Here is a 27,984-nt window from a genome sequence, read left to right as displayed (position 1 = left end):
GCTTTATGGGACACATTCTACCTGTTCTTTACAGTACTGACGTAATACTTAACATAAAGACTCAAGCCAATGAAACACCAAATGTTGACTAAAAATGAGTCTTTGTATCACATAACATTTTATACGATGCAGCTACTTGGTGTAACAGCTGAGACATTTTCTTGTTTTCATTTACAGGAAACAAGCTGCTATTCATGTCAACATTCCACAACATTCCTCTGCCACTGGGCGTGTAGGTGACGGTGTGTCTAAAACAGTGCTTCTTCCTGGCACTTTGCTGTCATAAATATGTCTAAAAAATGTTGTCCCTACAGCACCTTGTCACCTGCTAGAGCTGTGACAAACAAAAAAAGTCCAAAGTGAAGCTCAACGACCTAATCACGTGTATTTGCAGAAACTGCTTATGGCTATTTAAACCCAAACATAAGTTATTACATTTCAGGGCTTTGAAGCTGAAAAGTATGAAAGAATAATTGGTCCTCTTAACTTTTCTATTGTGTTTTAAAGAAGAAAGTTACATTTAAAAAGACATTTTCTGAAACAAACACATTATTTTGAGTGATGTCTACTAAAGCAAGAAACACAACCAAATGTAGATGTGCTACATCTGTTGTAGCACCCTTTTGAAGCCTGTATGTCAAATAGTTGTAGAGAGACTCTGGACTGTTTTACTGTCAAAAACGTTTTAGGAAGTTTTAGGGACTACAAATGCATATCTCCTGACATACAAAGGAAAATTGAGTAGTGAGTCAAATCACTCATAGTGACTGTGGGTGTTGCTTATGAACATGTCAGGTGAGAAACTTACTTAGTACTTTCTTCCTCAGTGTCTGAGCAAAATGACAGAAAGAACATTTGACTTTGTGAGATCTGTAGCCATAGACTTCATTTTCACTACTTTTGTGTTGGGTAAACATTTTGCCACACATTGATAGTTGCATTGCAACTATCAAAGCCATGCAACAATATTGCCAAAACTTCAGAAACTTTTGACTATATTCTGACTTTGACTTTGCATATTTTAAATTTTAGACATGGACAAAAAGTAATTTATATATGTTAAAATATAAAAAATACATATTAAAATATTTATGGCGCGATGAATGAGCAGAAAACGCATTATAACTCCTTACAAATGTTTTCCTTTATAAGTAAATATTACAATGACATAATAACAATAAACAAAGTAAACATTGGTAAAAGAGATATTGACATTAATGTCTTTCTTCAGTAACAAAAGTGTCCAACACTGTAATTACAACACAAGAAGAAAGAGTGGCTGCGATAAAGAACCACTTGGAAATGCTCTTTACGTTTCGATAGAGAAATATTGTCTGTCTGTGCAAACGTTACACAGCACACAACATCAAACGCAATACATTACTGAACATAAAAGATAAAGGCCTGAGCAATATTAAGACATGAAATAAGATTCTTGCATAAGTTAAAACACAACTGAGAAATTACACAAGACTGAAATGGGGCTTGAGAGCACATTTCTCTGAGTATCACACAGTTAAATTTAAAAAATAGGTGATTTTTTTGTGCAAGTATGCATATTCATGGACAGACAGTTCACTATATGTTTGGTCCCTTTTTTAAGACAAACTACATAATAATATCAAAAATTACAAGAAGGTCGCAATAAAAGCTTGCACACAAAACATAATTTAAATAATGGATAATTTTACAACAGATATTTCAGCTATGGCATACTCATAAATGTTGTTTGTTTTTTGTTTTTTAACACTTTTAACCTGAAAATCCTATTTTCACCTTTTCGTCAGGCAATATGTATATTACCATGACAACAGATTGTCATAAGTGAAATGTATTGCTGCCTTGTTTTTCATTTGACCAATCGAGTTCTGAGCGGTCACTTCTTTCAGTTTGCCAACCCTCATCGTGTTTTCTCATCACGTCCGGTTATTTTGCGAATCCATGTGCTGAAGGCAGAGACTTTGGTGTAAACACCAGGGGACTGTTGTGTCCTGCAAGCATGACCCCAGGACGTGACCCCATAAACCACCCAGCCCCCTCCTGGTCGCTCGCACACCAACGGACCTCCACTGTCACCCCGGCAACTGTCCACGCGCCTCTCTGACTGGACGCTCCCAGCGCAGAGCATGCGGCTCGTGAAAGCACTGTGGAAATGCTGCTGGCAGTGGCGGCGTGGGAGAAGGGACAGAGTGGCCTGCTGTAGGGTTTTTGAGTACGAACGTCCTGGAAAAAGAAAGAGATAGGAGTTAGAGGCTTTTGTGATTTCTGGTAACATTTGAGTGTAAAAAAGTATGGGTTTAGTTCAAAATGCAGTGTAGCGGCCCTTTATGAAAATTATTCGCAAATGTAATTACAACAATCAAATCATAGCAGTACTTCAATGCTGCACTTTTCAGATACTCTGTCTGGACTCCTGAGGGTTCGCTCACGTCGGCAGCTAAACGCAACCAGAACTTATGGCGCTGTGTCCAGTTGAAACTTTTTACAACGCCTGGGTTCACTTTTAAGAAATGCACTTTTCATGAGCGCTGCAGTGCATCTCGTCACTTTATACGTTACCTGGTAAATTTGAATCACACAGGGCATATAGTGCTGACGTGCTCCAAGACGGGACACATTACTGAAGTCCAACCTGGGAAACACTGCAAGAGTAGGCAGTTGTACCAGAAATAATAGCCAGATTTTTTTGATGTACATAAAAAATAACTTTTAGAATAAGAGTACAGTACCATGAATGTACTACTTGATCTTTTGATACAATAGTAGCATGTACATTTTACGCCCTATACCCTATTTGCATGCACTATGTAAAAAAAACAAACACAAAAAAATGACACATCTGCTTCCCCAATTCCCCAAAATGTGCCTTTTTTAACATTTAAACACACAAAAGTCACATTTTTAGATCCGCTAATATACATCTCTGGAAAAATTAAGACACCACTAAAAATGATCAGTTTCCCTGATTTTACTTTGTATATGTGTTTGAGTAAAATGATCATCGTTATTTTATTTTACGAACTACTGACAGCATGTCTCTGAAATTCCAAACAAAAATGTGGTTTTCAATGGGGTTCAGTACAGGGGTCGCTTAATTATTTCCAGAGATGTACATGGCAATGTTAGAAATTCACAGAAGCCTTACAGCTGAGCAAACGTCATCAAAGGGCCACTTGTGCCATTTAAAAAAAAAGCTGTTCAGTTCAGTTTATTAATGATGCTAAACTTCAAATATTATGATTGCTCCATAATTCAGAGTTTGGGAGCGGCACGAACAGGAGCCATCCTGGCTTTGAGGGAGAGCACGGAAACTTGGGGTAACTACAACTGCAACAAGTCTCTGCTGAGGAGGCGGCATTGTTTTTGTCTTGTCTCAGAGGCCACACACACCATCATTAAATATCCATAGCAGCCTTGGCCGGTGACTGAGTGTGTGTGGAAAATTGCCTGCATGTCTGATATCAGCGGTGGCAGATAGCCAAATGTAAACAGCTGTAGAAAGTAGACACGAAGCCTTGAGTCAGACACTCGCTGCAGAACATCACAGACTCTAAATAGCCTCTACGCCCTCACTTAAGTAAATCAGTAAAACTTTCCCCACCTGTTCACTCAAACATGGATATTTTATCAGTTAGGAATCATAGGGGCATGAAGAAGAACAAAAAGCATTTCGACCTGTTGAGTACAAGCTGTTACTGCGCAGTAGAAGCATGACAGTGTGCAGGCCTCTGTGATAAGTTTGAGGTGATTAATGACACCAGCATGTAATTGAAAGATCACTAACAGATGTGTGTGTCCGCGCATGCAAGCGCAGGGTGAAGTTGAACGAGTGCAATTTACCGGAGACGGTCGTTGCTACCATATCTGGCTTTGTAATAGAAAAGGCACAAGAATTTTCAGACAATGTTTTTCTTTTTGGAGGCCTTCCACTATTGCAATTATGTCTTTTAGTGGTTTATTTTGTTTTCACTTATTAATCTATACTTTCAATCAAAAAATGACTTAATAATACTTCAGTTCACATATTACTGTTTCATATCAAACTTTGTTTTTTTGTGAACATTTTTATTCTGTTCTTGTTGTTTTTGATATTTATTTAAATACACAAGATGTAAATAATCTTGTGTATTTGTCATTGTATACGAAGGAACTTGAGGAAAAACTGCTCTACACGTATTCATTAAGCTGACCTGTGTCCCCCCAGCCTGTGATGTGACAGTTGCTGGCCTGTTTGAGCACTTTCTCTTTCCTCATGGGCAGGCAGGCGGGAAGGACATGACGGCTAAACGACACACACTCTCCTGGCGCCTGGCCCACCGCCCCCGGTGACAGGCGAACCAGGGCCAGGTCATAATCGTTGCTGTAGGAGTGGTAGTTTGGGTGCAGGATGATTTGATCAACGCCGTACTCTTCTTCATACTCCTCTGGAACAAGGGAGTGGTAGTCCCCCAGTCTGACTTTATACTGCTTGGTGCTGTTTCCATACCTGTGGAAATCAAGAAAGAGTTAGTTTCACATTTGACTTTGCCACCTAAAACTTAAGTGTATTTTCCTGGGATTTTCTGTGAGAGAAGAACACTTACTGTGTGTACAACTGCGAAATGGAAGGAAAACGATCTGTCATTTTGAATATGCACAGTGAAGCATGCAGTTTTATTCAGCAAACCTGATTATGTATTTCATAGAATATTGTTTTTTATATATGTAGGTCTTTTTTGGTTATGTCTCTACCAGATTTGCACAACTAGATACAAAAATGTTTATCCACTATACTCTGCTAAATAGCCCGAGCTGAATCAGGTTGGATGGAGAGCATCCAACTTCTCACCAGAAATCATCAGTTTTCAACTTTTACCACAATGGGATTTAGGTCTGACTTTGATGGGGTCATTCTAAGCTCCATCTATTTTTTTTCCATCGACTTGGTCAAGCTTCCCTGTCTCTCCTTAAGCAAACCGTTCCCAGAGCATGATGCTGCCACCAGGTATAATGAGGGAGAGCCAAAACCAAATGTAACATTTTATTTCCCATGCTTGCTCTTCCCTTACATGGCTTGTGACAAATATTTAAACAGAAAAACATCTTCCTTTTTGACATTAGACTAGTAGGTTAACAGATAGCCTGTTGATAGAATCTCTCATGTTAGCTGTTCCAACACAGTTAATCTGTTTTTCAGGTTAAGTTCATGGCATGTTGTGGCTGTTATGCTGTAGTTTTATATTCTTGGTCATTTTAAATGATGGATTCAAAAGTGGTCTGTCAGCTTTTCATAGCTTGGGATAGTTGATGACCTAACCCTACCAGCTTTTAACCTCTGCATAGCTTAATCCCTGACCTGCCTGCTGTTCCTTGCACTGTGATGCTGATTGTTCACTAAAGAACAGCTCCATTTATACTGAGGTTAAGGTGGCTTCTGAATGCAAATGACCGCAATGGATTTTATTTAAGGTTTTCAGAAGAGGATGAAGACAAAAACACCACATTTTTCACATTTGTAAATAAATTGGCAAACCATGGATCTTTCTCTTCCACTTGTCAATTATGCTCTACATTTTGCTCTATCAAATAAAGTCCTAATTTAAAGCCGTAGAATGACAAAATGTGGAAAAGTTCAATACATATTAGGGCTTTCTCCCTTTGTACATTCTGAAATCAAATTTCAACATTTTAGTGCGTCTGCCTTCTTGGTAAGAAAAGATTGCGCACTATGTAGCTGTACCCTGGGTTAAACAAACCGATTAAATAACACATTTGTTGCTTTGTGCCTGTGCTGGTTTCATGTGACTCATATGTCTATTATCATCATGATGTTCTCAGCAGTCACTTTATTTGTAGCTGTCAGGCACGTTTGGCTTTCTCGAAATGAGATGGAGAAATGGAGAGTGGGGCAGGGTGAGCCAGGGACAGTGAGGGATGGAAAAGAAAGAAGAGACGAGGAGTGAAAGGAGCAGGCCTTTAGACGGAGCCAAGTCTCCACTTGTGTCCAGTTACACATGGCAAAGTGTTTCTGGAAAGATCTCTCAACTAGCGAATCCCAATGTATTTATGGGGGTGTGGAGACACTACTGGCCAACCGCTTAAGTACATTAAAATTTGCAGACATGTACAATCTTTAGAAAGCTAATAGTGGTTATGGAGTAATAAAAGATTCAAGATCCTTTCCTAAAAGCAAATCTACATTTCACTTCACGCTCTTGTTACTGAAAGTATCTCCTCTATTACTGCTGGCAAAAGCTCTTCTGAACAGATACAATGTATAAATAGACGTAATGTGCTGGCTGCATGTGACCACTGACCTCAGATCAGCTTTTACGCATCTACTATTGCTAGAGGTCTGGTGATACAATTTTCTAACTTCAGCACAAATGAAACCTGTTTTGTTGTTATGTACCGACTGCTTTTTGTTTTCGAATTCATGAATGTTTTGTGTGGTTTAGCTTATTTTAGTTGTTACCGCTCACAGAGGTTGTGACCGAGAGCGGGAGGTCCCCTTTTATAGCCCTTGCACTCTGGCTTGCATCCTGAAGAAGACTGTTACAAGCTGTCATTTGCTTGGAGCATGAAAGAGCAACATGTGATCAGACTACCAAGACAAAACGCTCCGGCAGTTTGATCTTTGCAGACTAAGTATCATTCTAAGAACAAAAGAAAAACACGAAAAGCCAGAGAGCACAATGAGATTAGATGTAAGCGTTTTCATGGTGTACCATTAAAGGAGTGTGGCTTTAAGAAAGTAGCTACTCTCCTAAACTTGCCCACATTTGCAGTGAAAGCAACAGAGTGTTTTCTAAAATGATCAGTATCCCTTAAACCTTTTCAGATTTTATCACTTTGCCACCGGTTTTCTTGCAATCTTTGAAGAAAAGGGTCCTCCATAGAATGATATCGCCACGATAATGTTATGTTAGCTGTTACCAAACATGATGCAGTGAAGTCAAAAGTCCCCATTTTGGTCTTTGCGCTCTCCTACTAACATGCTGCAAATGACTGTTGGAAGCTGTCATAGCGAGCTGTCAAGACTGACAGCTTGGAGCATGAAAGAGTAATTTAAGGGCAGGCACAACAAATAGCTTCAAGAGTTTGACCTTTGAAGGTACTTACAACACTCTTACGAAGAAGTGTTCATACTGAGCTGTGACATAGAGGGATTTTGATAACACAGAACTGAAAAGTGTCATGAAATGTGGTAGTAGAGTGGAGCGGCACACACAGTGGACCGGCACACACAGTGGACCCAGGTAATGGAGAGTAAAGGATGATTTGATGATGAAAATACAAGATTCCACGCAGCACAGAGTGAGCAAAAGCTAGGAGCTAATCTCTGGTAGCAACTGGAGTAACAATGACAGAAACAGGCAACGAGACGGCAGACAAGACAAGGATCCGAGAAGGAACAAGGAGCACAGGTGGGATTAAATACACAGGGAGGTAGACAATCAGGGGAAACAAGGAACAGGTGTAACCAAGGGGTAGACAGGACAATATGGACAATTCGGAGACGCAATAGACACAGAAACTCAAATCCTCACAAAAAGTATTGGCAGCGTATTTTAAGTCCTACATGAATGCTTCCTAATCCACCTAAATACTGTCACAGGTATTCAACATAAACTACAATAAGTGAAAGGTTTTCAAAACTATTGAGAGGACAACCCACGTGAAACGAGTCGCTGTTATTATAACGACAAAGGCATGTACACACCCCTCTCTATTTTATAATGATTAATTATATTATGCCTGGTATTTAGGTGTGCTCTTAGCTTCTTTGAAGTGTTACAAAATTGAAAGACGTAACAATGCCCATATTGGTGTTGAATGCATTCCTGACTATAATAACAATATAATTTACTCAATACCTTGACTCAGTTGGTCAATTATGGTATCCAATACAAAAGCAACACCTGAGTCAATAAGTGTGCAAGCAGCTCAGTAATTACGCACACCATAATAGACTCATAAATTTAGACAAGTTAGTGCTGCTATCTGAAACATCTTTACAACTACCTTCTACATTTTATATCACCACTGGTAAAGAACTGTGAAAAAAAACATCATCTTCTATTTTTCAAAAAACTTCAACATTGGTTTGAATTTATATGGTGTAGGAGAAAGTAATCCCACATTAAAGAAAATATTTATACTATATATTGACTGAAAATCACGAGTCATCCCACTCAGTTTGTAGAAAATAAAAGAAACAGTTACGTTTGACTGAAGTTAAAGGTAGCTTGACAAGTGAGGGGCTTTTAATTCAATTTCAAATTTCGTTGGGTATAATTGTAAGCTTACACATAAACCGATTTTTCACTCTTCAAAATACTCTTCACTCTTCACCTAAGACAGTTTATATGTTCAAGTTAAATTATTGCAGTAACTTAAAAGGGGATTAACCCTCTTAAACTTTTTCACATTTTATCACCTTAAAGTCAAAAACCTGAATGTTTTATTTTAAGCAAATGTGATGTTCAAAACTTACCTGCTTTTTTTTTCTTCTCAGCTTTATTCCTGCTGTTTTCCTTGGTCATCATTATGCTGTTTGCTCACTAACAACACCTCTATTTTCTTATTGCAACTCCTGAACACAATCAATGGCACTGAATCCAAATCAGGAGTTTCAGATTAAGTTTCTTTCCACTTTATAGTTTGTTTTCCCTCAATGTGTAATTGCAGTTAAATACATGATAGTATGTGGTTCTATTGTAATTCAAAAACTTCAAACAACATGAATGAGGTTGGATTACAACCCATGTTTATCTGGTTACCACGCGATAAAGTAGGTTAAACAATCTCTAAAGCTTACTAAAAAATGCAGCAGTATGTTCTTTTCAGTGTGAGATTCTCTGTAGTAGAAGACATATTTTCTGCAAGGATTTTTATACTTATTCACAATGAAAACCAACAAATGTAAATGTTGCTGAATGTTAATCATTTCAGTCGATGCTGAACTTTTATGAAGTCCTATATATTCTGGGAGTTCAAAGTGTCCTTAAATTGCCACACAAATGCTCTTTATGGTGTTTTTTATATTGGAAAGTAAAGAGGTTTTTAATGAAAAGCATACATCTGACTGTAAATGTAAGTCCGGTTTCTCAGGGAAGAAACTAGACTTGTAAGTGGAAACATCTGAAATGAGGAAACATCAAGATTTATAGTGGTGGAGCGTCTCATGTAGCAAGTTGTGGTTCTACGATTAACTGCAATGACCTAACCTGAAACCTCAGAAAACGAAAAATATTTCTCCTGAGATACATCTTAGCATGTACTTTCTAAGCAGTAGCTGCAGATTGTGAGGTTAGTCTTCCTTAATTCTTATTTCCTCTTCAGTCATTGCTTAGTGATTAATTTCATGTTTCTGGGACCATGTCAAGCATCCTGAACCATGTGTAACCATGGTTATTTTCACCTGTGTTATGCTACAGCCAAATCACCGTCAATTACTCCTGAAACAGTGAGCAACAGCCCGTGGAGTTAGTTTATTTGAATTTAGGCCTCAGGCATCAACCGAAGGCCAAGCATGCTAAAGTCAAGGTATGCAGAAGCACTGTCACATTTACCTCAGTTAAATGATGTTTAGGACTTTAATAGAAAACAGCAAGCATGATAAAGTGTTTGTTTTTTTTGACCTTTTGAAGCAGTGCGCTGAGGTTAGGACCCAGCATGTGTCAATGAGAGTCGCACCACAAACCAGCCTCCCATCTCCTCGAGATCCTCGCAAACGAATGGCAGCCTGCCAAGGCCAGCCGCCCCTATAAACACAAACACACACGCACGCACACAAACACTTTCTTATCACTAACAGAGCAACTGAAGCACAACTGAAAAAAAAAAGACAAAGAAATTTGCAGGGGCGCATTTAAGATAAACTGAATTCCATTTAGGCAATGCAACAAATTAGAATTAAATGGGTGCATGTGGCCATTCCACAGATATTTGTATAAACAGAGACACAAACAGAAAACCATTATATTAACATGAGCACATGATTTATGCTTGTTTGGAGGGGAAACACTAACATGCCTGTCAGAAAGAGTTCACAAGAGGCAAAGTGAGGTATAAACATTCACTTCTGAACCACAGTAATAAAAAATGCACGAGACGTTCGCTCTGACATCTGCAGAAATATTGTAGATTTACCTTCATTACTCAGCAACAAATGTGCCTTTTGATTTTTTAAATTATATTTTCCTTCATCTTAACAACTCACTCTACAAAACATTTTTTCTGTGTTACTCTTTCCTATACCAACATACCTAAACTTTTCTCCTTCAGAGTTCAAATTTATTCATTACTTTTAAGCAAGTAAATTAAAATCTTGTTTTTAGTTTCAAACTGGCCACATAACCTTTATGTTAGAAGTAAAGGTAGCAAAGAGTATTAGATGAAGAGAAGATGTTATTTTATCCCAGCTGATTGACAGCTCATTAAAAATTAATTTAAAGTTTCATAACATACTGGTAATTGTATGTGCCAAAAAGAAACAAAATGGTTCTTACATATCAAAAAAATGACAGAAATCCAGAAAATTAATTTTCCGGATTTCAAATCACTTTAGGTCAAAAGTCTGGAACAACAACTGATGACAAAATGATTTTTAAAAAATTGCTTACAACTTTTTAGCAGACGAAAGTTCAAGTCAAAGTCAAGCTGGACTGTGTGTGTGTGTGTATATATTTATGCATATATAGATATATAGCTTTTGATGTCGATTCTTTTTTTTTTTGACAGTTGGTTTTGTAATTTGAAACAAATGGGGTTGCATCATACAACTGAGAAATAAAGTGAAAAAAAGGAGTAAGAATAATTTAACAAATCTAGCAAAAGCTTGAGAAAAAAATTCACTTGATTTGTGGCAACTGTATATATATTTTTAACGTTAATATTAACGTTAAAAAAATACGTTAATATTAAATAAATCTGATTATGTTGTTGTCTATTAGATATTTTGACATTCATTATAATTCACATCTTATTAACTTAAGTAATAATGAGTATATTCAGCAAACTCAAACATTCTTCCATAATTGGTTTTGATTTTTCCAAAGAACTATATAAAAGATTAAAGCTACTTTCTAACTTCTCCAGGTACCTTGTTAAAAAATCTGCCTCCTCTGTTGCAATTAGTTTGATATTTATGAAAGGACAAATATCCCTCTGCAGGTAAAGGAAATTGTATTAATTGCGTAACTTATTAATTCATAAAAAGCATACATCGATTTAGCTCTGACCCATAAAACCCAGAGCTGGAAACATATTTTACCTTTGAATCAGCTGGTACTCATTTGCAACATGTAAACTTGAAATGTGGTCATTTTCTCTGACTGGTTCTCTTTGTTCTGTTATTAATCCCATCTGTCCCCTCCATCTTACCTCAGAGAGTTCTCTCCTCCTATGATCCGGCGCTGGCGAATGTGTACAAGACGCAGACCGCAAATTGAGCTGACAGGATCTGAGAGGGACAAAAGAGGAGCCGCTGATCGTGTGTTTGAGAGAATGTGTGGAAAGATGATGATTGCTATACCATAAATTTCAGCTCGGATTTTCCTTTTGTTAAATATTTAGACAGGTAAAAAAAATGAGGTTTGAAATTCACCTTTTAGTACAAAATATGAAGCTGAAATCAATTAGAAATATAATTAATTAGGGCTCCTTTTCGGAGTCTGAACATAATGTGTGTTTAAATCTCAGCAGTGAAGAAAAACCCTCTAGTCACTGGCTTTAACTAATGAGAATTGTGCAGGCCATGCCTAGTTTTGTAAACTAGCTCTTACTGCAGGATGAAGCAAAAACATAGATTGACCATTTTGCCATCTGGAGGCCTTGCAAAAGTATTTGTGCTCCTTGATATTTTTTTACATTTTGTCATGGCGTAACCACACATTTTTAATGTATTTTATTGGGGTTTTATGCCATAGATCAACACAAAATGGGTCAATCATATATAGCACTGTTCAATCCATCATCGATAATATGTATGTATGAGATTTTTTTGACTTTTAATGTGTTCTTCCATTAAATAAAACCCCAATAAAATACACCAAGATGTTTGTCTTTGCGACATGATAAAACTGGAAAAAAGGTTTTATTTTTTTCCCTCTGTGTTCACTCAGAAAATTTCGGCTTTCTGCTCTGCAGATCTCCCAGCTAGTTTTCTTCAGCCATGTGTGTGTTTACTGCACGAGACAGAATGGCAGTGTTTGCTAAACATGTCAGAGGTTTTGCATAATCCTTCGCATAACTCAAATAAGTTTATGTTGATAATTTGACTGACCTTTGACCTCTCTGTTGCTGTGCTGCGATTCTCCGTAGTCGCAGATGACCCCGGCATCCTCGCTGTGGCGGCAGTTGTGCGTGCCGGGCTTCTGTTTGATGCAGTCTGCCAACAAACGCTCCTCGCCGTTACACCTCACGTTGTCGACGTGGATGGGACCAGACCCTTCTCCAAAGTATGCCATCACACGGGCCTTTGCAGCACCTCTGGATAGAACAGACTTCATGAGATGTAACAGAAACCTCTGCAACCAACAACAACAACAAAAGTTGCAAAACAAAAACAGAAAGAAAACAAGGTGACTCGGATGGAATAGTGTGGTCCAAACCAGGTTTAACACTTTGACAATCTGCTCTAATACACAATATGATGTCAGGAGCCTTTAGGCTGTGGCTGTGAATGTATGGTCTGTAGCTGTGATTTTAATTCAGATTGAAAAGATAGCTGAAAGAGATTTTCTTATGTTGCGTCCCTGGAGTTTGGTGGGTGACAAGTTCTGTAACCCCAGTCATCCATTGGGGATCTGATGTCTCATTCAAAGTCATCTTGTTATGCATGTGTGTCTCCGACAGCTCCCCGAGCAATACTTAGCATGCAGAGGGCGAACCTTCATGTCACTTGGAAGCAAGCCTAGAAACTGACATCATGCCTCTTTCGTGGGTTTCTCTAACAGCACACACATGTGTAATTGATAAAAGTAGAATAGAATCTGCTTTCGATGGAAACTCCATGCTACCGACTGAACAATGTGGACAACTTTCTTTCCAATAGGCATGTCGGCTAGAACATCTGTTTTAACAGTTGAATGGGGAAGTGAATGATGAAGTCAATGTGAAAATGGTGGCTGATGAGTTGAAGACATCTGTGATAACGCAATAAATTCATGAAGTCTCCCAACCAAAATGAATTAACATCCCACCTTGCATGGAAACAAAAGTGAGCTAAGAAAGGTTTCTACATGATTTACCAGGGTAAAAATAATAAGTGGTAAAAGGGAACGAGACAAAATTCATTTTGAACGCATAAATGTTTGTAGGAAAAAAAGGTCCTTCAACAGCAGAGACCTAAATTCTAATACTTCGAAAAATAGTCAATTTCATCATTCTATCAATCTGTTTTTCTCTCAATACAAGGCCTTGCAAATATAATTGCCGTATAGAAAACTTAAAAATTGGAGTCTTTCAAATGTCGTGTGGGGGTTAATCCCTTACAGAACCGCTTTTGAAGTAGATCTCTACAAGCTTATCATATTTGGTGGCTGTAGTTTTTGCCCATGTTTCTTTACAAAATAGCTCAAATTGAGCGTAATTAAATGGAGAGTGAGAAGCAGTCAGATCTTGTCACACATTTTCAAATGGATTTAGCAGGACTGGGTTTAGCATGGCCACAAAGTTAATTCTCAATTTCATCTGACCAGAGGACCTTCTTCCACATGTTTGCTTTTAACAGTGAGTTTTTTCTTGCCACTTTCCATGAATACCAGATTTTGTGAGTTGAAACTCAACTCCATTGTGTTTAGTTAAAAACATGGCGCAATAAAGTGATAAACATTACAATGTATCTCATGTTGTTCCTTAATTTTTTATTTTTTATTTAAATATAGGCTTAAAAATGTTGGTATATATTCCATGTTGATTTATATTTTACAGAATGCTCCAATTTTAAACAAAGTAACAAAATTCTTCAAAATTCCACATAAAAGCATTTTCACATGTATATCAATTCCCTACACAGCAAGATGCAGGTTTACAATGACAGTGTGTGCATATTTTCTGGGTTAGTCCCTTTAAAACTACTTTCCTTACATCTAGGGACCTGTGTGTAATAAGCTGTCACCACACCCAGCATGACACAAAAGGCAGAAACTAGCATGGATGTTATATACCTTCAGCTTTTTGCCTTTAATTCTTCCAGTTATGCTCTCCAGATGTATTAGAAAAGAATATGTCACAGCAGAGCGTAGCAGAGAGACCATTTTTTTTCTTTTTCTTTTACCGAGTCAGAAAAAATGAAAACCTTTTGTCTTTGTTCAGTTCTCCATCGCTGCACATTTGTTTCTCAAAAAGAACAAAGATGCTTCACAAGTAAGCAAAATTATAATGTTAGTCATTTGTTAGCCCTGGCAGATTCTACAGTGCTTTCTTGTCACACATGTTTGAGCTCATGAAACAACACAGATAAACACAACCTGATTAAATAAAAAATACTAACATTTCAAAAGTTGATTACATTTTTAAGGGAAAATGGCCATTTAAACCACTCAAGTCCTTAATTAGACACTAATTTGTCCCCCACAGCCCTCCTGATCCCCATGGCCATTAGCTGTGTTAGGCAGAAAGACAATGATACAAATCAAACCAGCATGTCCATCTCTGAATGAATCAAGAAATAGACATATATATATATCACCACTCAGAACAAACACTTTGTGAATGTTGTTGCCACCACATTGGTTTACACAAGCATTTATTAAGTTTAGAAGGCAATTATTAGCAAATAGAAAGATTCAGAAAAAAATTATTTAATATTAGTTGAAGGATTGTTTTTTTCTGCTGACTTGCCTTTAACTCAGTGTGAGCTATCCATGATCTTTTGCTTACTCTGGGGCCAGCTCGAGGGGCCAGCAGCCTGGCAGCAAGGGCCAGACTTCACTCTCCCGAGCCATTTGGTCCAGCTCCCAAGTGGCTCGAGTGGGAATGCCTTGGGATTCTCATTGCATTCCCTTCAGCTGGACTGGGAATGCTTGTTGATTCCCAAGGCATTTCCAGGCCAGCTGAAAACCATGGTTCTTGCGGCGTGCCCTGCAAGCAGCTCTAGTAAGCCCTAACTCACCAAGGGGGCGTCCAGGAGGCATCCTAGCCATATACCAAAACCCCCTCAACTAGCTTGTCTTAATGAGGAGAAGCAGTGGTTCTACTCCCCGTGCTTAGATGGCTTGCCTGTAAGGCAGCATGAACTACTGCGAGGATATTTGTGATCGAGTTTCAAGTGGAAAAAACATTCCAGACAAAGAAACATAAGCCACATGCCAGATCTAAAAAGGTGCTGATGGATTGTGCAAAAAGAGCAGGCAGTCTGAATTCACTTAGCTGAGCCTAATGTAAAACGTGACGATGTTTCAAAGCCACAAAATCAAACTAAGTATTTCTCCAGAATTTGACCCCATTTCCAACATCCTGATCTTGACCACAACTGCAAATAAATGGTTTAAGAAGATGCTATGAGATTTAGATGACTATCAAAGACGATATGTTGCTGCAAGCACAGCAAAGTGTGCTGTTCCCATTTAATGTAGATTAGCTGCTTTATGCATCTAGGATATGTGGAAACATACTAGTCTAGAGGTTCAAAGTAAAAATAGATTTATGTATATGTAAAGGCTCCAATCTAATGTTATTGAAATAATGAAATTGTGAATGAAGTTAAACGGCATCTAATTACATGTCTGTTTTATTTTTTTCTGTAAACATTAAAGCTACATTTATAAATTATCGAAACAAATAGTATAAATACAAAGATTTTACTTGCTTGTTCTTTAATGTCTGCTTAGCAAAATCCGTTCTACCGTCCAACTATGCTCCAGTTATCATTCTGCAACAAAATACCACATTGTTTCACTTTCCTACAAATTTATTTGCACATTTTTTGCATCATTGGCAATAGCACCCATGTTCAAGTTTGTATTTGTTTGAGAACTGCTAGTTCAGCCTAAGCAGTTTACTCATTGCCATTCTGGCTTGTAGAGGCAGGAAAACCGTTAAACTGAACATTTGCAAATACTAACTGAGAGGAGTTTCTTTGTAGGTCTTTAAAACCCAACAAAATAAGGAACCTAATTCATTTTTGTCACTGGTTAGGCTGGGATTTTACATATTTAAGTGGTGTGTGTGTGACACTGACACTTCCAAACGGCAAGCAATATATCTTACTAGAGTAAACCTCAGGGGATTTCATGACATGCTGTTTACAGCCTTGTGTCTATAAGTACAAAGCTGTCATAGAGGCAATTTCCAAATATCAATACCTGTAGCCCAGCTGCCTACACACCACCTCAGCGTCTTGATCAGTCCATCCATCATCACAGACAGTCCCCCATTGTCCAGACAGAAACAGCTCAACCCGACCTTCCCTGGAGCTTTCCCCTCCCACAAGCCGCACAGGGATACCTGGGAAAAGGACACAAAGCAGCTCTATTAAATCCAGACTGATTTATGACCAAATATGAAAAGACTATAGATGGTTTTAGAAAACTTTACATGGTACCGCAAGGACAGGATTTCCAGTAAGGAACCCAGTATTTTCACACGTAAGAAGCACTTTGTTGACAGGAAAAATAGTTCTGCTGACATGAAACAGGTTCTAAACGTCTCTTAATTTAGACTGTGACAATGACAGAGACTCATTTCTACTTGCCGAAGACGCTCCAAACAGAATTTGGGAAGGTTCAAACGAACTACTCACGCATTCCTGACAAACCTGATCCTCCAGGGCAGGATGTTTCTGTAAAGGCAGCTTGAGCTGACACGCACTTTACAGGGTAGTAGTTGGCACACCTGTCTGCCTTTTTACAGAAATGTTAATTGTGTGTGTGAGCGTGGAACGGGAAACTCCCAAAGTCTTTTCAGTCAGCGACAATTTTTTTTTTCCTTTGCTCTCTGCTCTTTCCTCAATCTGTCTTGTTCTGTCTCTCTCAAAAGTTATTCACACACATGCACAAACACACCGTGTGTCACATCAGTCACAGCTTTATGTTGACTGTTACTCGGTGTGCACGCTTGCTCAAACATATGCACGTACGTTGATGCCATCTGAGGAGACACCGATGGGTTTTCCATGTGGAGATTTAACCTATCAGTTTACACTCTTACTAAGTCAAAGTTTGGACAGACTTTCTGATGTTTGCTTTGAGAAGAAATAGGTTGTGAGAATGTTTTAAAGCTATTGAACATGTGCAAGATGAATGTCGTAGACAGTAAGTTCCAGGACAACACAGACATACTCTTTGCAGCCTTCAGTATGACCGCAACAGAATTTAACATTTAAAAAAAAAATCTTGTTGTTTTAAAGAACAATAGGGGTGAGAGATTAAAGCTGAGGAGATAAATGAGGGAATGTTCGGTTAGTGCTGGTGAATGAGGAAATGTTTATGTTCCTTCTCAGAAATCAGAAAAACTTCTGTTGCTATTAACTAACACAAACCCACATTCATTTGTGTTTCCATCATTTACTAACTGAAGTCAGTTTCCAAAAGATGTGCTAATTTGATAGCAACCAAATTTATCAAAAACAAGCAATGACAGAGAGATCTCTCAAAGCTTGTTTTTTTATTAATGCTGTTGAGGAAAATACTGTAGATCATACAAAGAAACATTTCTGAGTCACAAATCTGAACATTGTGCAGCTTTGGCAGTAAGTGAATTTGCCATATTATTAACTCTATTTCAAATCATGAACAAATGAAATACTGTAAATGCTTAAAACCTTGACCTCAGGTGTACTGAAGATTTGCCAACTATACTCAATAACTGGGTCTGTGCCTGGAAAATAACCTATTTAAAATAAATTTAAATTACAAGAGTGATTAAATGGTGTTTAAAATTTTTAGCAAAAATTAATGAGACTCATTGCCATGATGAGTGTAAGCAAACGTCTGACTGTGTGTTTCAACATCAGTGTAAAAGTGACTGAAACACCCAAAGTACAAAAGATTTTTGGTATTTTTTGTGTGCTTGGATCATTCATAAACTGATCCAAGCTGAAATTACTGGACCACACTTTCTCCTTAGCAGTGTTTCAGAAATGAAACAAGCCCCCAAAAATGAATTCAACTAAATACAATATACTGAAATTTGTTAAACCCTCGCTCCACTCTATGTCGGCTCTATAAGTCACACTCCACCTCTACACACCACCACCAACACAAAGCACCAATGTTCCCACAAAGCTCTGTGTTATGATCTCTAACAAGAACGAGCGAGTTCATAGCACCGCCTGGTTGATCTGCTGTTAATTCATTTCCAAAATAAACCCAGACAAATCTCCCTGTGGCATGTTAGGAGGGGAAGGAGAGAGCTGTACACATACCTATTCCTTTCTAGGCTTATCGCAACTTTACTGGTGCCAGAAAGTTGCAGTCACAAACATGATTAACAATGCTACATTCAACTTTTCTCCTTGTTTAGCTGCTTGTGATACGCAAGCCTCTTCTGATAAAGAGTTGCAACTACATGGTGACAAAGCTGCTCCATCCAGTAGGTCGTAGAATAACACTGGTGCTGGTCGCAATTTTGTCCTTTTAGTCGGATGTGTGGAAACTCTGCGAATCACCTATTTAACATTGGCAATGAGTAGGTTTAACAAGGAGAGCTGAGAATGGTGAAGTAAAAGCACAGACTGCAGAGATTACGATGGATGAGAATGTTGCCTCTCCTAATCTGAAATCTAATTGTCTACAGGTTCAGTTTGGTAAAGATCTCAGATCAGATCAGCTTGTGTTTTCTTTTCCATTCAGGTCCAGGGTGTCTGTAGATGATCTGGATTAATGCTAACACTGGATAGTGACAAGAAAAAGTTTGACTGTTTTAACAGTTTGTTCTGACATAGTTACTAAGATCAATGTAGCGTACTGGATTGAAGACTAATTTGATAGTGTAAAATTTGATTTGATAGTGTAAAATTTAATGGACAAGAATTTCTGTCTTTATATACATTTTAAAATTGTTGAATGCATTTGTTTTCATTCTCTTATACTCTGACACCACTTCAATAAAATGCAGTAGTGAAAAGCTAATGCTGTAGATCACCCTAAACACACCATATCCCATTATGTAGCATGAGAAACATCATGGATAGGGGATGCTTTTTTCAAATGCACAGCATATTTTGGAGATTTGTGAAAAAATATAAAAACTGTGTCATTTTTCTTCCTTTTTTGTTAAAGAATGTGGCCTATTAAAAATACTTAGAGGCTGAGGACTACACTTCCCTGTACGCTATTGGTTATTTAAGCAGCTGCCACATAAAAGATTAAAAACTAATAACCTAAAACAATACATTCCTTTTAACTTGTTGAAAATTAACATGGATTTGAATGATTTGAAAAAGGCATTTTAATGATCACTAAAATATTACAAAACCCTCAGTTTTTTTCTGTGCAAAGTTTAAAAATCTGATATGATTTTTTGAGACACACCATCATCATTTCTTGAAGGCAAATACTTGTTCAGCAACACCTTCATGGAAACCACTGTCATGATTGAGTTGTAAATTAACTTGAACTTCTTCATAAATTCATCAATAATATACCCCTTTCATGTAGGGGTATACATGAAAGGGGTATACCCCTTTCATGTATACCATTGGTGTCAAATTATGACACCAATGTCTTTAGTTGGATTTCAGCTGGTTTCAGCAACATCTAATCACAACCGTAAGAAATCAGAAATCTTTCCTGTCTTGTTCATGCACCCTCACATGCCAACAATAAGTTATGCATGACAGTGAGATAAAATACTTTCTTACTAGCTGGAGGACTGTCGGCACCTCGTTCAGAGCTGCAGGCGATGTTAACATCTTCATGGTGTGTGCAGTCATGGCGGAGCCACTCCTTTCTGTTGCACAACAAAAGGCTGGGTTCTTTTCCTGTACAGCTCACGTCGTCCAAAAGGATTGGACCTGAGCCCACCCCAAACCGTGGAACTGGGTTCATGTCGAGTCCTTCAGAAGGGAGCGTCTCGCCCACCCTGCCATGTAATACATAGGTCATGCGTCCACAGTTAAAGCCGTATTTAAATGATTTGATTGTAAATCATAAGAGAGATTAAATAAATATGCCAAATTACCTGTAACCAAGCTGTCGACACACAACTTGGCTGTTTGACTCTGTCCAACCATCGTCACACACCGTCCCCCACTGACCGTGGTAGAAGATTTCTAAACGTCCCTCGTGGCTTCCAGCCCCCCCAGCCAACCTGATGGTACCATCTGTCGAGATGGGAAGACAAGAGAGCAAAGTGCTCGTGTCGATTTGCATTTTGTTTTTGAATTGTTTTCTTGTTTCATGTTGATGATGGTACTAGTTGTACTCTTTAGATGTGAAATACCAAAGTCAAAAACACAGAAAGAATATAAAGAATTAAAATACCTACAAAGCAAGACACAAAATAAAATAAATCCTAAAAATTCAAAGCATTAAAAAAAGAGACATGAATATATGTGTGTTGTCAGGTCCAGTAAAATGTTATATTTCTCGATGTGATGTTTTTATTTAGTATTTCTACTTACTTTGAAGTATGTTTTACTTTGATTTCATGATTTTTTGAGAATTATTTTGTTGGGATCAACACTGTTTTATTCTAAATATCAGATTGTTTCTCTTTTTTTTTTGTTGAACTAATATGTACAGTCATATTTTCTCTTACACCTGCACCTGTCAAGTCAAAATACCTGCATTACCTCTAAGGGTTTGTTGGACTGTGAGTAAATGTTTAAACAGGAAGAGCTGTAGCTTCTAATGAGAGCTCAGTTATCATGACAAATGTCAGTTTATTGATCACTTTTGAATGGGAATCTGTTGATCTACCTGTGAGAGGACTGCAAGACACTCCAGCATCCTCAGAGTGCAGACAGTTGTGCTCTCCCCATGTACTTTTTGGACACTGCTCCAAAGTGAGCTCATTGCCTGAGCAGCGCACCTCGTCCAGCCAGACGCGGCCTGTGCCTTTGCCAAAATGTGCTTGGCTCCAAGCTCTCGCAACTCCACTGAAGAGAAAACACAATGTACAGAAAATAGATGGTTTGCCCTGCAGTAACTCTGATGCAGCGCGAAATTGATGTGGTGACAAATAGGGCCTCACAAAAACAGTGTGTAAGACACAGTTCATATTTAAACTTTATGGCACAGTCATTGTGCATTTTAGAGTTTTAAACAAAAAGATTCATTGTCAGATACGATTGTGTAAATCACAACCATTGCAGCACATTTGCAGAGAATATAGTATTGCTAAATATGCATAACTCCATGGTGTGAGAAACCATGCAGGAACAATGAGACTGATTCACTGTTTGACTCCCAGATGTTCTTTACTCCTCACTCCTCTCTCTGTGTCCGAATGGAAAGAATACTTGTCATACTTTTAGAGGCACGTGGAGAGAAAGATGGCTCACCACCCACATTTATTCTGCTTCATTTTCCTTCTGTCATACGAATTCCTCAAAACTAAAAATGTGTATTCCTGTTTATAGAGGTACAATTTGTTAGTAAATGTTCTGGATTAAAATGAAATACAAAAACAACATAATCTGTGTGTGTGTTGCCTTACTTTTACCTCAACCCCAGCTGTCGACACACCACCTCCGCATCACTGTCATCCCATTGGTCATCACATATGGAACCCCACTGTCCCGCGTGAAACACCTCAACCCTGCCTTCTGACTCTGACTGACGTCCAACCAACCGTAAAGGAAGGGTCCCAACCACTAATGTGCACACAAAATGAAATTCACAAGTTTACACACATCTTTATACCAGGATCTTTGTAGCTCGACTCATTAGTATCTTGACTCTTTATAAAAGCATACACACTTGGACTTTTGTTGATTTTGCTATATAAAACCCAGAATTGGGGATATGTTTTATTGGGACTTTAATTGATAAACATGCACAAATTAGCACAAAATTGTTAAATGGAAGTACATTGAAAAAGAGTGGCAGGTGGCACAGGTTAGGGATAAGGTTCTGGGTTACAAAACTATTGACTAAGCTTAAAACATCACACAGTTGACATTGAAAATTAAAAGCATATGACACAAGTAATAACTGACCAATATATAGCTGTCTTCCTAAACTAATAACTGGCTAAGAACAGCATTCAATAAAGAAGCAGCAAAGAGATCTGTGGTAAGTTAGGAGGAGCATGGGCGTCACAATAATTCTGTGTGAACGGGACGTGTTCCCCTTATATTAAAAAAATATTCAGTTGGACTCATGCGCCACTAACCTGGCCATTGCCTTTCTGTGCAACTGCGCTCGAAAAAAGTTCTAGCTTACAGCACAGTGCGTGTGTGTACATGTGTGTGTGAGCAGGCATACCTTAGCATGCACCAGGTGACGTAGGTCTATCACATAAAGTATTGAGTTCATGTTGAGTATTTTAGAACTGTGAGTCTTTGCTGGCTTTTCAGACCTACTTTTATTCAAGCAAACATCAATACATCAATCCCAGAATCCTTCCTAACACATGAGGCAGGCCTACCCCTCTGTTGGGTGCAGGTAACCGCTGCAGCCAGAGAACACTCCTCGCCCTTCCAGGTAGTTTTGGGACACTGGAGCAGGTCTGGCTCTTCTCCCTGACAATGAACCGCCAACCAGTGAAGCCTGGCTTGTTGGCGATGAAACAAAGGAACTGCACGAGCGAGACCAGACACCCTAAGAGGAGATCGTTGGGCACATAGGTTATTTGTGCAAAACAAAACTAACATCAGTCTAATGCTTCAGTTGGACTTGTTAAATGCTAAACAATTATATGTATAAAAAATGTATTTCTTGCTACGTGATAAGAAATCAATTGTAAATTCAATAAGTCCATCCCGACATTAGGTTTACAGGCCTCTAGGAACTGGTTGCTGTAATCCCCAGCTTTCAGTTTGCTCACCAGCAGCTTTTAATAACTTAGCATGGGAAAGTCATCAGCGAGACGTCCAGCTAATATATGGCTGACTTTTGCCCTCCCTCCTTTTGACTGTGTGCTTTCATTGACTTCTGTGTGAATGCACACATGCTGCACAGACCTGCATTCGTGTCAGAATGCGGGTCTGTGCTGGTGTTAGTGACAGCATGTGTAGCAAGCATATAGAGTGACTGTGTTTTCCAGGGAAAGCAGATTCCTCACTGGAGCACGTATGCCCCATGTTATGAACAGAGCTGATATGAATAACTGCTCTACAGGCTCCCCCGAGACCTTTCTCTGGCATAGCTATACCTCATAGTTAGAACCACGAGACGAGTCGCACGCAAAGGTCGGCTGGGGAAAGGAGTGAGCTTGTAGCAATGTAAATAACTGAGCTAATTAAATACCTAAGGGGAAAAAGGGCAAAGGGATGCAAAGGTCATAAAAGAAAAGTACACACACTTTGGAAAGAATGAGAACAGTTCCTAGAACAAATGCATGATGAGTTGTTAACAGCCCCAGCCCCAGCTTGTGAATTTCTAACAGATGACAGATATTGATTCCCCCTTTGCACCTCTGTTTGAACACATATGTGGGAAGATAATGCAGCAAACGGACACATGTGAATGCATGCATGCTGCTGGCTCTCACCCCTCGCCCAGCTGTCTGCAGACCACTCCGGCATCTTCGTCCTCCCAGTCGTTGCCACAGACGGACCCCCAAACTCCTCCCAGATACACTTCTACCCTGCCGTCAAGCTTGGAGCGACCTCCCTGCAGACGGACCGAGCCTGGGGTGGCGAAAAGACAGGAGAAAATAATCGTGCAAAGTTAGGAAACCGTTAATAACAAGGTGCGTGATAAGTATGGAGACATTAAGGTTCGATAAAATTTGGAAAAAAACAGATAGCTCAAAAATAATAGAAGACTTCCTGTTTAACACCACATCAATATCTAGGAATGAGACAGCTGTAGTAATTATTGCTCTGTATGCAAAAAAGTATAGCTTATCTCAGGTGCTTACCAAGCCACAAGTTTTCCACATAAAAAGCTAAAGCAATAACTGTTTGTTGCAAAACTTCAACAAGACAAGAAAAACAAGCTTGTTTGATTTTTGAGTATTTCATACAAGAGTAAAAAGGCAAGACAAAGGCAGGCAGAACAGAGGCATGAGCGGTTGTCCTGGCAACATAAAATGACTCAAGATTTTGTGCGTGACCTTTATGTATCATAATTCACTTTTGAAAGTACAGGCGTCATGTTGTCTTGTTAGCGTGAATGATGTAGGCATCGCCACTTAAATATTCCTGCATAATTTGTGCTAGTTCAACCATTCAACTTTTACCATATTCTGCTTATTCAGGACATTACACCTGTCTTTTCATGTTGACATCTTATGAAATATTCAGCTTTCTGTAAACATCTCCGGCCCCTTAGAAATGAATGGAACATTTCATCATTTTGGAAAAGTTCAGCTACAGCCATTGTGCTCTTTCACAGGTAACTACTGCCACATACTTTCAGACAGAAATACCATTCAAACTTCTAAGTGTAGTCAACTACTCCTGTTTATTTCAGCTTTTTCATATCTTTCACAGGTTTTATGAAATCACTCTTCAAGTTTTTGTTTGCATTATGCTCAGTTTTCAGACAAAAAAAAACAAACAAACAAAAAACAATGGATCTCTAGCTCTGAGGATTCCAATAAAATCCTTCCAACCCTTATGCCAAATCCAAATCCATCCCTCCTTTCAACCCTGAGTCCAAACTTCTTCCAAGATTCTAACCGTAACTCATACACTCCTTTTAACTCAGCTGGCTTAAGCTTTTTAGCGCATTTTAGCTCACAAACTATTGTCATCTTACTGTTTTACGTTGAAATTCTATTTACAAAGTAAAACCCGCATTTCTATTACTCTTTGGGTGAAATTTTTGTATTGACCAAAACTTTTCACTCCTCTTCTACAGTTCTTCTATTTACGTTTTACAGACTTTATTCTGCTACTTCTGCCTATGTCTTCCATTTCTGCAAGGCTCCTGCAGTTGACTTCAAATGCTTCTCCAATTCCCACTAAAAATATTCAGCTTACAGCATTTACATTTGTATTTCTGATTTGATACTGCCCTACAAATTTGGTTTCTTGCAGAATTTAGGGAAAATACATCATGGCAGTATGTTTTTAAATGCACACTTTTATGAAGTGCATGTAAACTGACTTTTATTTCATCCTTTTCAAAAACAATAATACAAAATAAATACACTTTATTTGTAGTAAAAAATATATATTGTTTGGTAAATTAGTAGTAGTTTGTCAGAGCACTGCATACTTCAATGGAAAAAATACTTACTCTAACAATGAGCTTTCTGTAGAAACGTATTAATTAAAATGCCTTAAGCACATTTAGATGTATGCAGATCTTGCACGAATGATATATACTGCTCAAAAAAATAAAGGGAACACTTGAACAACACAATATAACTCCAAGTAAATCAAACTTCTGTGAAATCAAACTGTCCACTTAGGAAGCAACACTGATTGACCCGACGAGGGTCCCCGTTGTCAATCAGTGTTGCTTCCTAAGTGGACAGTTTGATTTCACAGAAGTTTGATTTACTTGGAGTTATATTGTGTTGTTTAAGTGTTCCCTTTATTTTTTTGAGCAGTGTATTAATATTACAAAGAACAACTAAAAAATGTCATTTTTGATCATGTAGAAGATGATATAACTAGTATTTTGTTGCATGCTTGAAATTCAAATGTGTGTCTTTCTATCTTTCTCCCTCTTAATATGCATGACTTGAACAGCCAAGTAGGTAGATTTGCTAAAATAGCCCATGGATGAATGGATGACAAGAAAAAACCTGGTACCTTGCAGAAAAAAGGACCAGGGCTTGGGCTCTTTCTGTTTGCAATTTGCATATCTTGTCTATGAATTTTACACTTTATTTGAAGGAGTGAAGAGGTACAATCCAAGCTGCTTTTGATCCAGTATGATTATATAGTGAGCCATGTCATAAACTTATCCTGGTTCACTGTGTTTTATCAAGTCCAAAGTCAGCCCCTGTCAGCCCATGTTAAGGGAACCTGGGCTTTTTCAAGGCAATGATGATGCAATCGTTCATTCTAAAGGAGCCACAAAAGAGTTATGAGTGAACATACTGTACAACAAGACATATAGTTTGTATTTTGAGAACTGAATTTAGGTCTCATTGGTAAGCCATGATGTTGCAAATTAACAAAAGTAAACACTTCTGTACATGCCACTTTCTGCATAATTAATCGCTATAATGCGTTTTGTCTTTTGAACTGAATTATTGAGATAAGTTAACATTTTGACATTCAAATTTATTGACATGTATCTTCAAGATCTTTTCTTTAATATCACAAATTAAGAAAATACAATGTTTATGGGTATGCCTGTGCTGACACAAACACGCATAAACTAGTCTTGGGAGGTAAAGGTGTGCCTCATTTTGCTTTCAGCAGATCTGAACTTGCTGCAGAGAAAACTCTGTCTGTCCTCTTTTTGTAACAGAAAACAAAAAACACCTCAAATAGAGACACTGCTTAAGTATTCATCAAGCTATAAAAATTCAAAGATGCAAGGTTTGCTGTAGCCATTTTTCAGTAACAAACCACATTCTTCCACCTAAATAAACACATTTCTTAATTATAATTGATACTACGCAAATAAAAAGTACACGTGCATTCATACAGGACGCCCCGCAGGCACTGCGCTGCACACCGCTGGAAAACATCTGCAGACTCCTCTCTCTCACCTTTAGCTCAAAATTACCAACTCATAACAGAATTTGTCTTTTTTTTTTCTTCTTAAAGGTGCATCAATTTTTAAATAATTAATCAGTTTACTTGAATTATGCGTGTTTATGTCTGCTGGTCATATCACACACACAAAAAAACCCCATTTAATTGGTAATAAGCTGCACGTTTACCTTGTTTACAGTCGCAGTACCCCCAGTCAACTCTCCCTTTGTGGTTCCTAAAAAAGCACCAGGGACGGATCCTGCCGTCCGGGTTGCGGCAGTGGTTGTGCTCTCCTATCCCTCTGCCCGGATAGCGCTCTTTGAATCCGGCCACCTCGGTCCAGTTCATGCACCGGCTGCCGGACTCGGTCACGTCGATGGCTCCCCGGTATGAATCATCCTTCCCCCGGCTCCGTGCGCAGTCTGTGAACGGCAGGATGAATGAGGGAAGGCTGCTGGAATAACAGTCGCTCGCAAACACAAACACGACCACTGAGGCAAGAAACGCCGCGCTCATGTTAGGTCTGTGAGCAGAACAGCTGATTACGGCGGAGATCTAATTCACTCATCAGCTGACGGGTTCCCACTCATCCAGTCAGCTTCAGGGCTTTGCACTGGGAAGAGAGTGTTAAGAGGAAAACGACCAGGATTGATCCTTTTTTGCGTGGGCTGATGGGGAGGAAACTCGCCGAGGGGGGGAAGAAAAAGGGATTAACATCAATGATTAATCGAATAAGTTCATTCATGTTTATTTTGTACCACACCTAGCGGTGAATTCAAAGATTAAAAGATCTGACAAAATAACTACAGCTTAATAAATTTGAAGCTCTCTTTTTTTTTTCTTTTTCAGACATGATGATGTTCTCAGTGCAAATGTTTTTTAGTTTTTTTTTTCTTCTTGACGTTATGGGATTTCCTCTCTGCTCTTCCATACACTATGTGATGACACTGCATCCTGCTGATCTGTTGACAGATAATTGGGTTTGGACTTTAATGCAGTCAGACCACTTGCATCATATTATAGATTGTGATGTATCTACTAATGCAGTGTAACAACGATACATCTCTATAGGTATGTGTTAAGCTGCTGCGATTGCACGTTAATAGCAAAAATAAAACGAGGACTAAATGAACTTAAAAGTTAGTTAATAACTTGTAGTAATTAGGCATAAATATGACCTAGTTTTTAATTTGTTATGCTTTGATCATGTGGTCATGTCTAAGCACTGAGCCATTATTGTTCATGGACCAGAGGAGGCTGCCTGCTATGACCAAGTAGTTTTG

The 27,984-nt window shown here is 38.5% G+C and overlaps 1 protein-coding gene across 1 annotated transcript; it reads right to left on the bottom strand.

Annotated features, from left to right (window-relative positions):
- Positions 1-1,126: 1,126 nt before the first annotated feature.
- prss12 (serine protease 12) lies at positions 1,127-27,361 on the bottom strand. The gene is made up of 13 exons (XM_008413635.3): positions 26,890-27,361; positions 23,587-23,725; positions 22,522-22,694; positions 21,595-21,745; positions 20,850-21,028; positions 20,110-20,251; positions 19,790-20,010; positions 16,293-16,434; positions 12,269-12,474; positions 11,368-11,446; positions 9,624-9,746; positions 4,191-4,486; positions 1,127-2,223 (listed from the first exon to the last, which is right to left on the bottom strand). The coding sequence occupies exons 1-13, from the start codon at positions 27,215-27,217 to the stop codon at positions 1,901-1,903; spliced, it is 2,502 nt and encodes an 833-aa protein (XP_008411857.2). The 5' UTR covers positions 27,218-27,361; the 3' UTR covers positions 1,127-1,900.
- Between the last annotated feature and the right edge of the window lie 623 nt (positions 27,362-27,984).

The sequence above is a fragment of the Poecilia reticulata genome, chromosome 1 (genome assembly GCF_904066995.2).
Source record: "Poecilia reticulata chromosome 1, P_reticulata-male-v2, whole genome shotgun sequence".
Taxonomy (NCBI): domain Eukaryota; kingdom Metazoa; phylum Chordata; class Actinopteri; order Cyprinodontiformes; family Poeciliidae; genus Poecilia; species Poecilia reticulata.
This window is presented reverse-complemented; position numbering and strand designations above follow the sequence as displayed.

Excerpts from the sequence above, each read along its gene's own strand:
- prss12 (XM_008413635.3), bottom strand. The coding sequence starts at position 27,217 with ATGAGCGCGGCGTTTCTTGCCTCAGTGGTCGTGTTTGTGTTTGCGAGC. Across the intron at positions 23,726-26,889 it reads GTACTGCGACTGTAAACAAG|GCTCGGTCCGTCTGCAGGGA; the intron begins GTAAACGTGCAG and ends TCGCCACCCCAG. Across the intron at positions 4,487-9,623 it reads TCAGCGCACTGCTTCAAAAG|GTATGGAAACAGCACCAAGC; the intron begins GTCAAAAAAAAC and ends TGATTTCCACAG.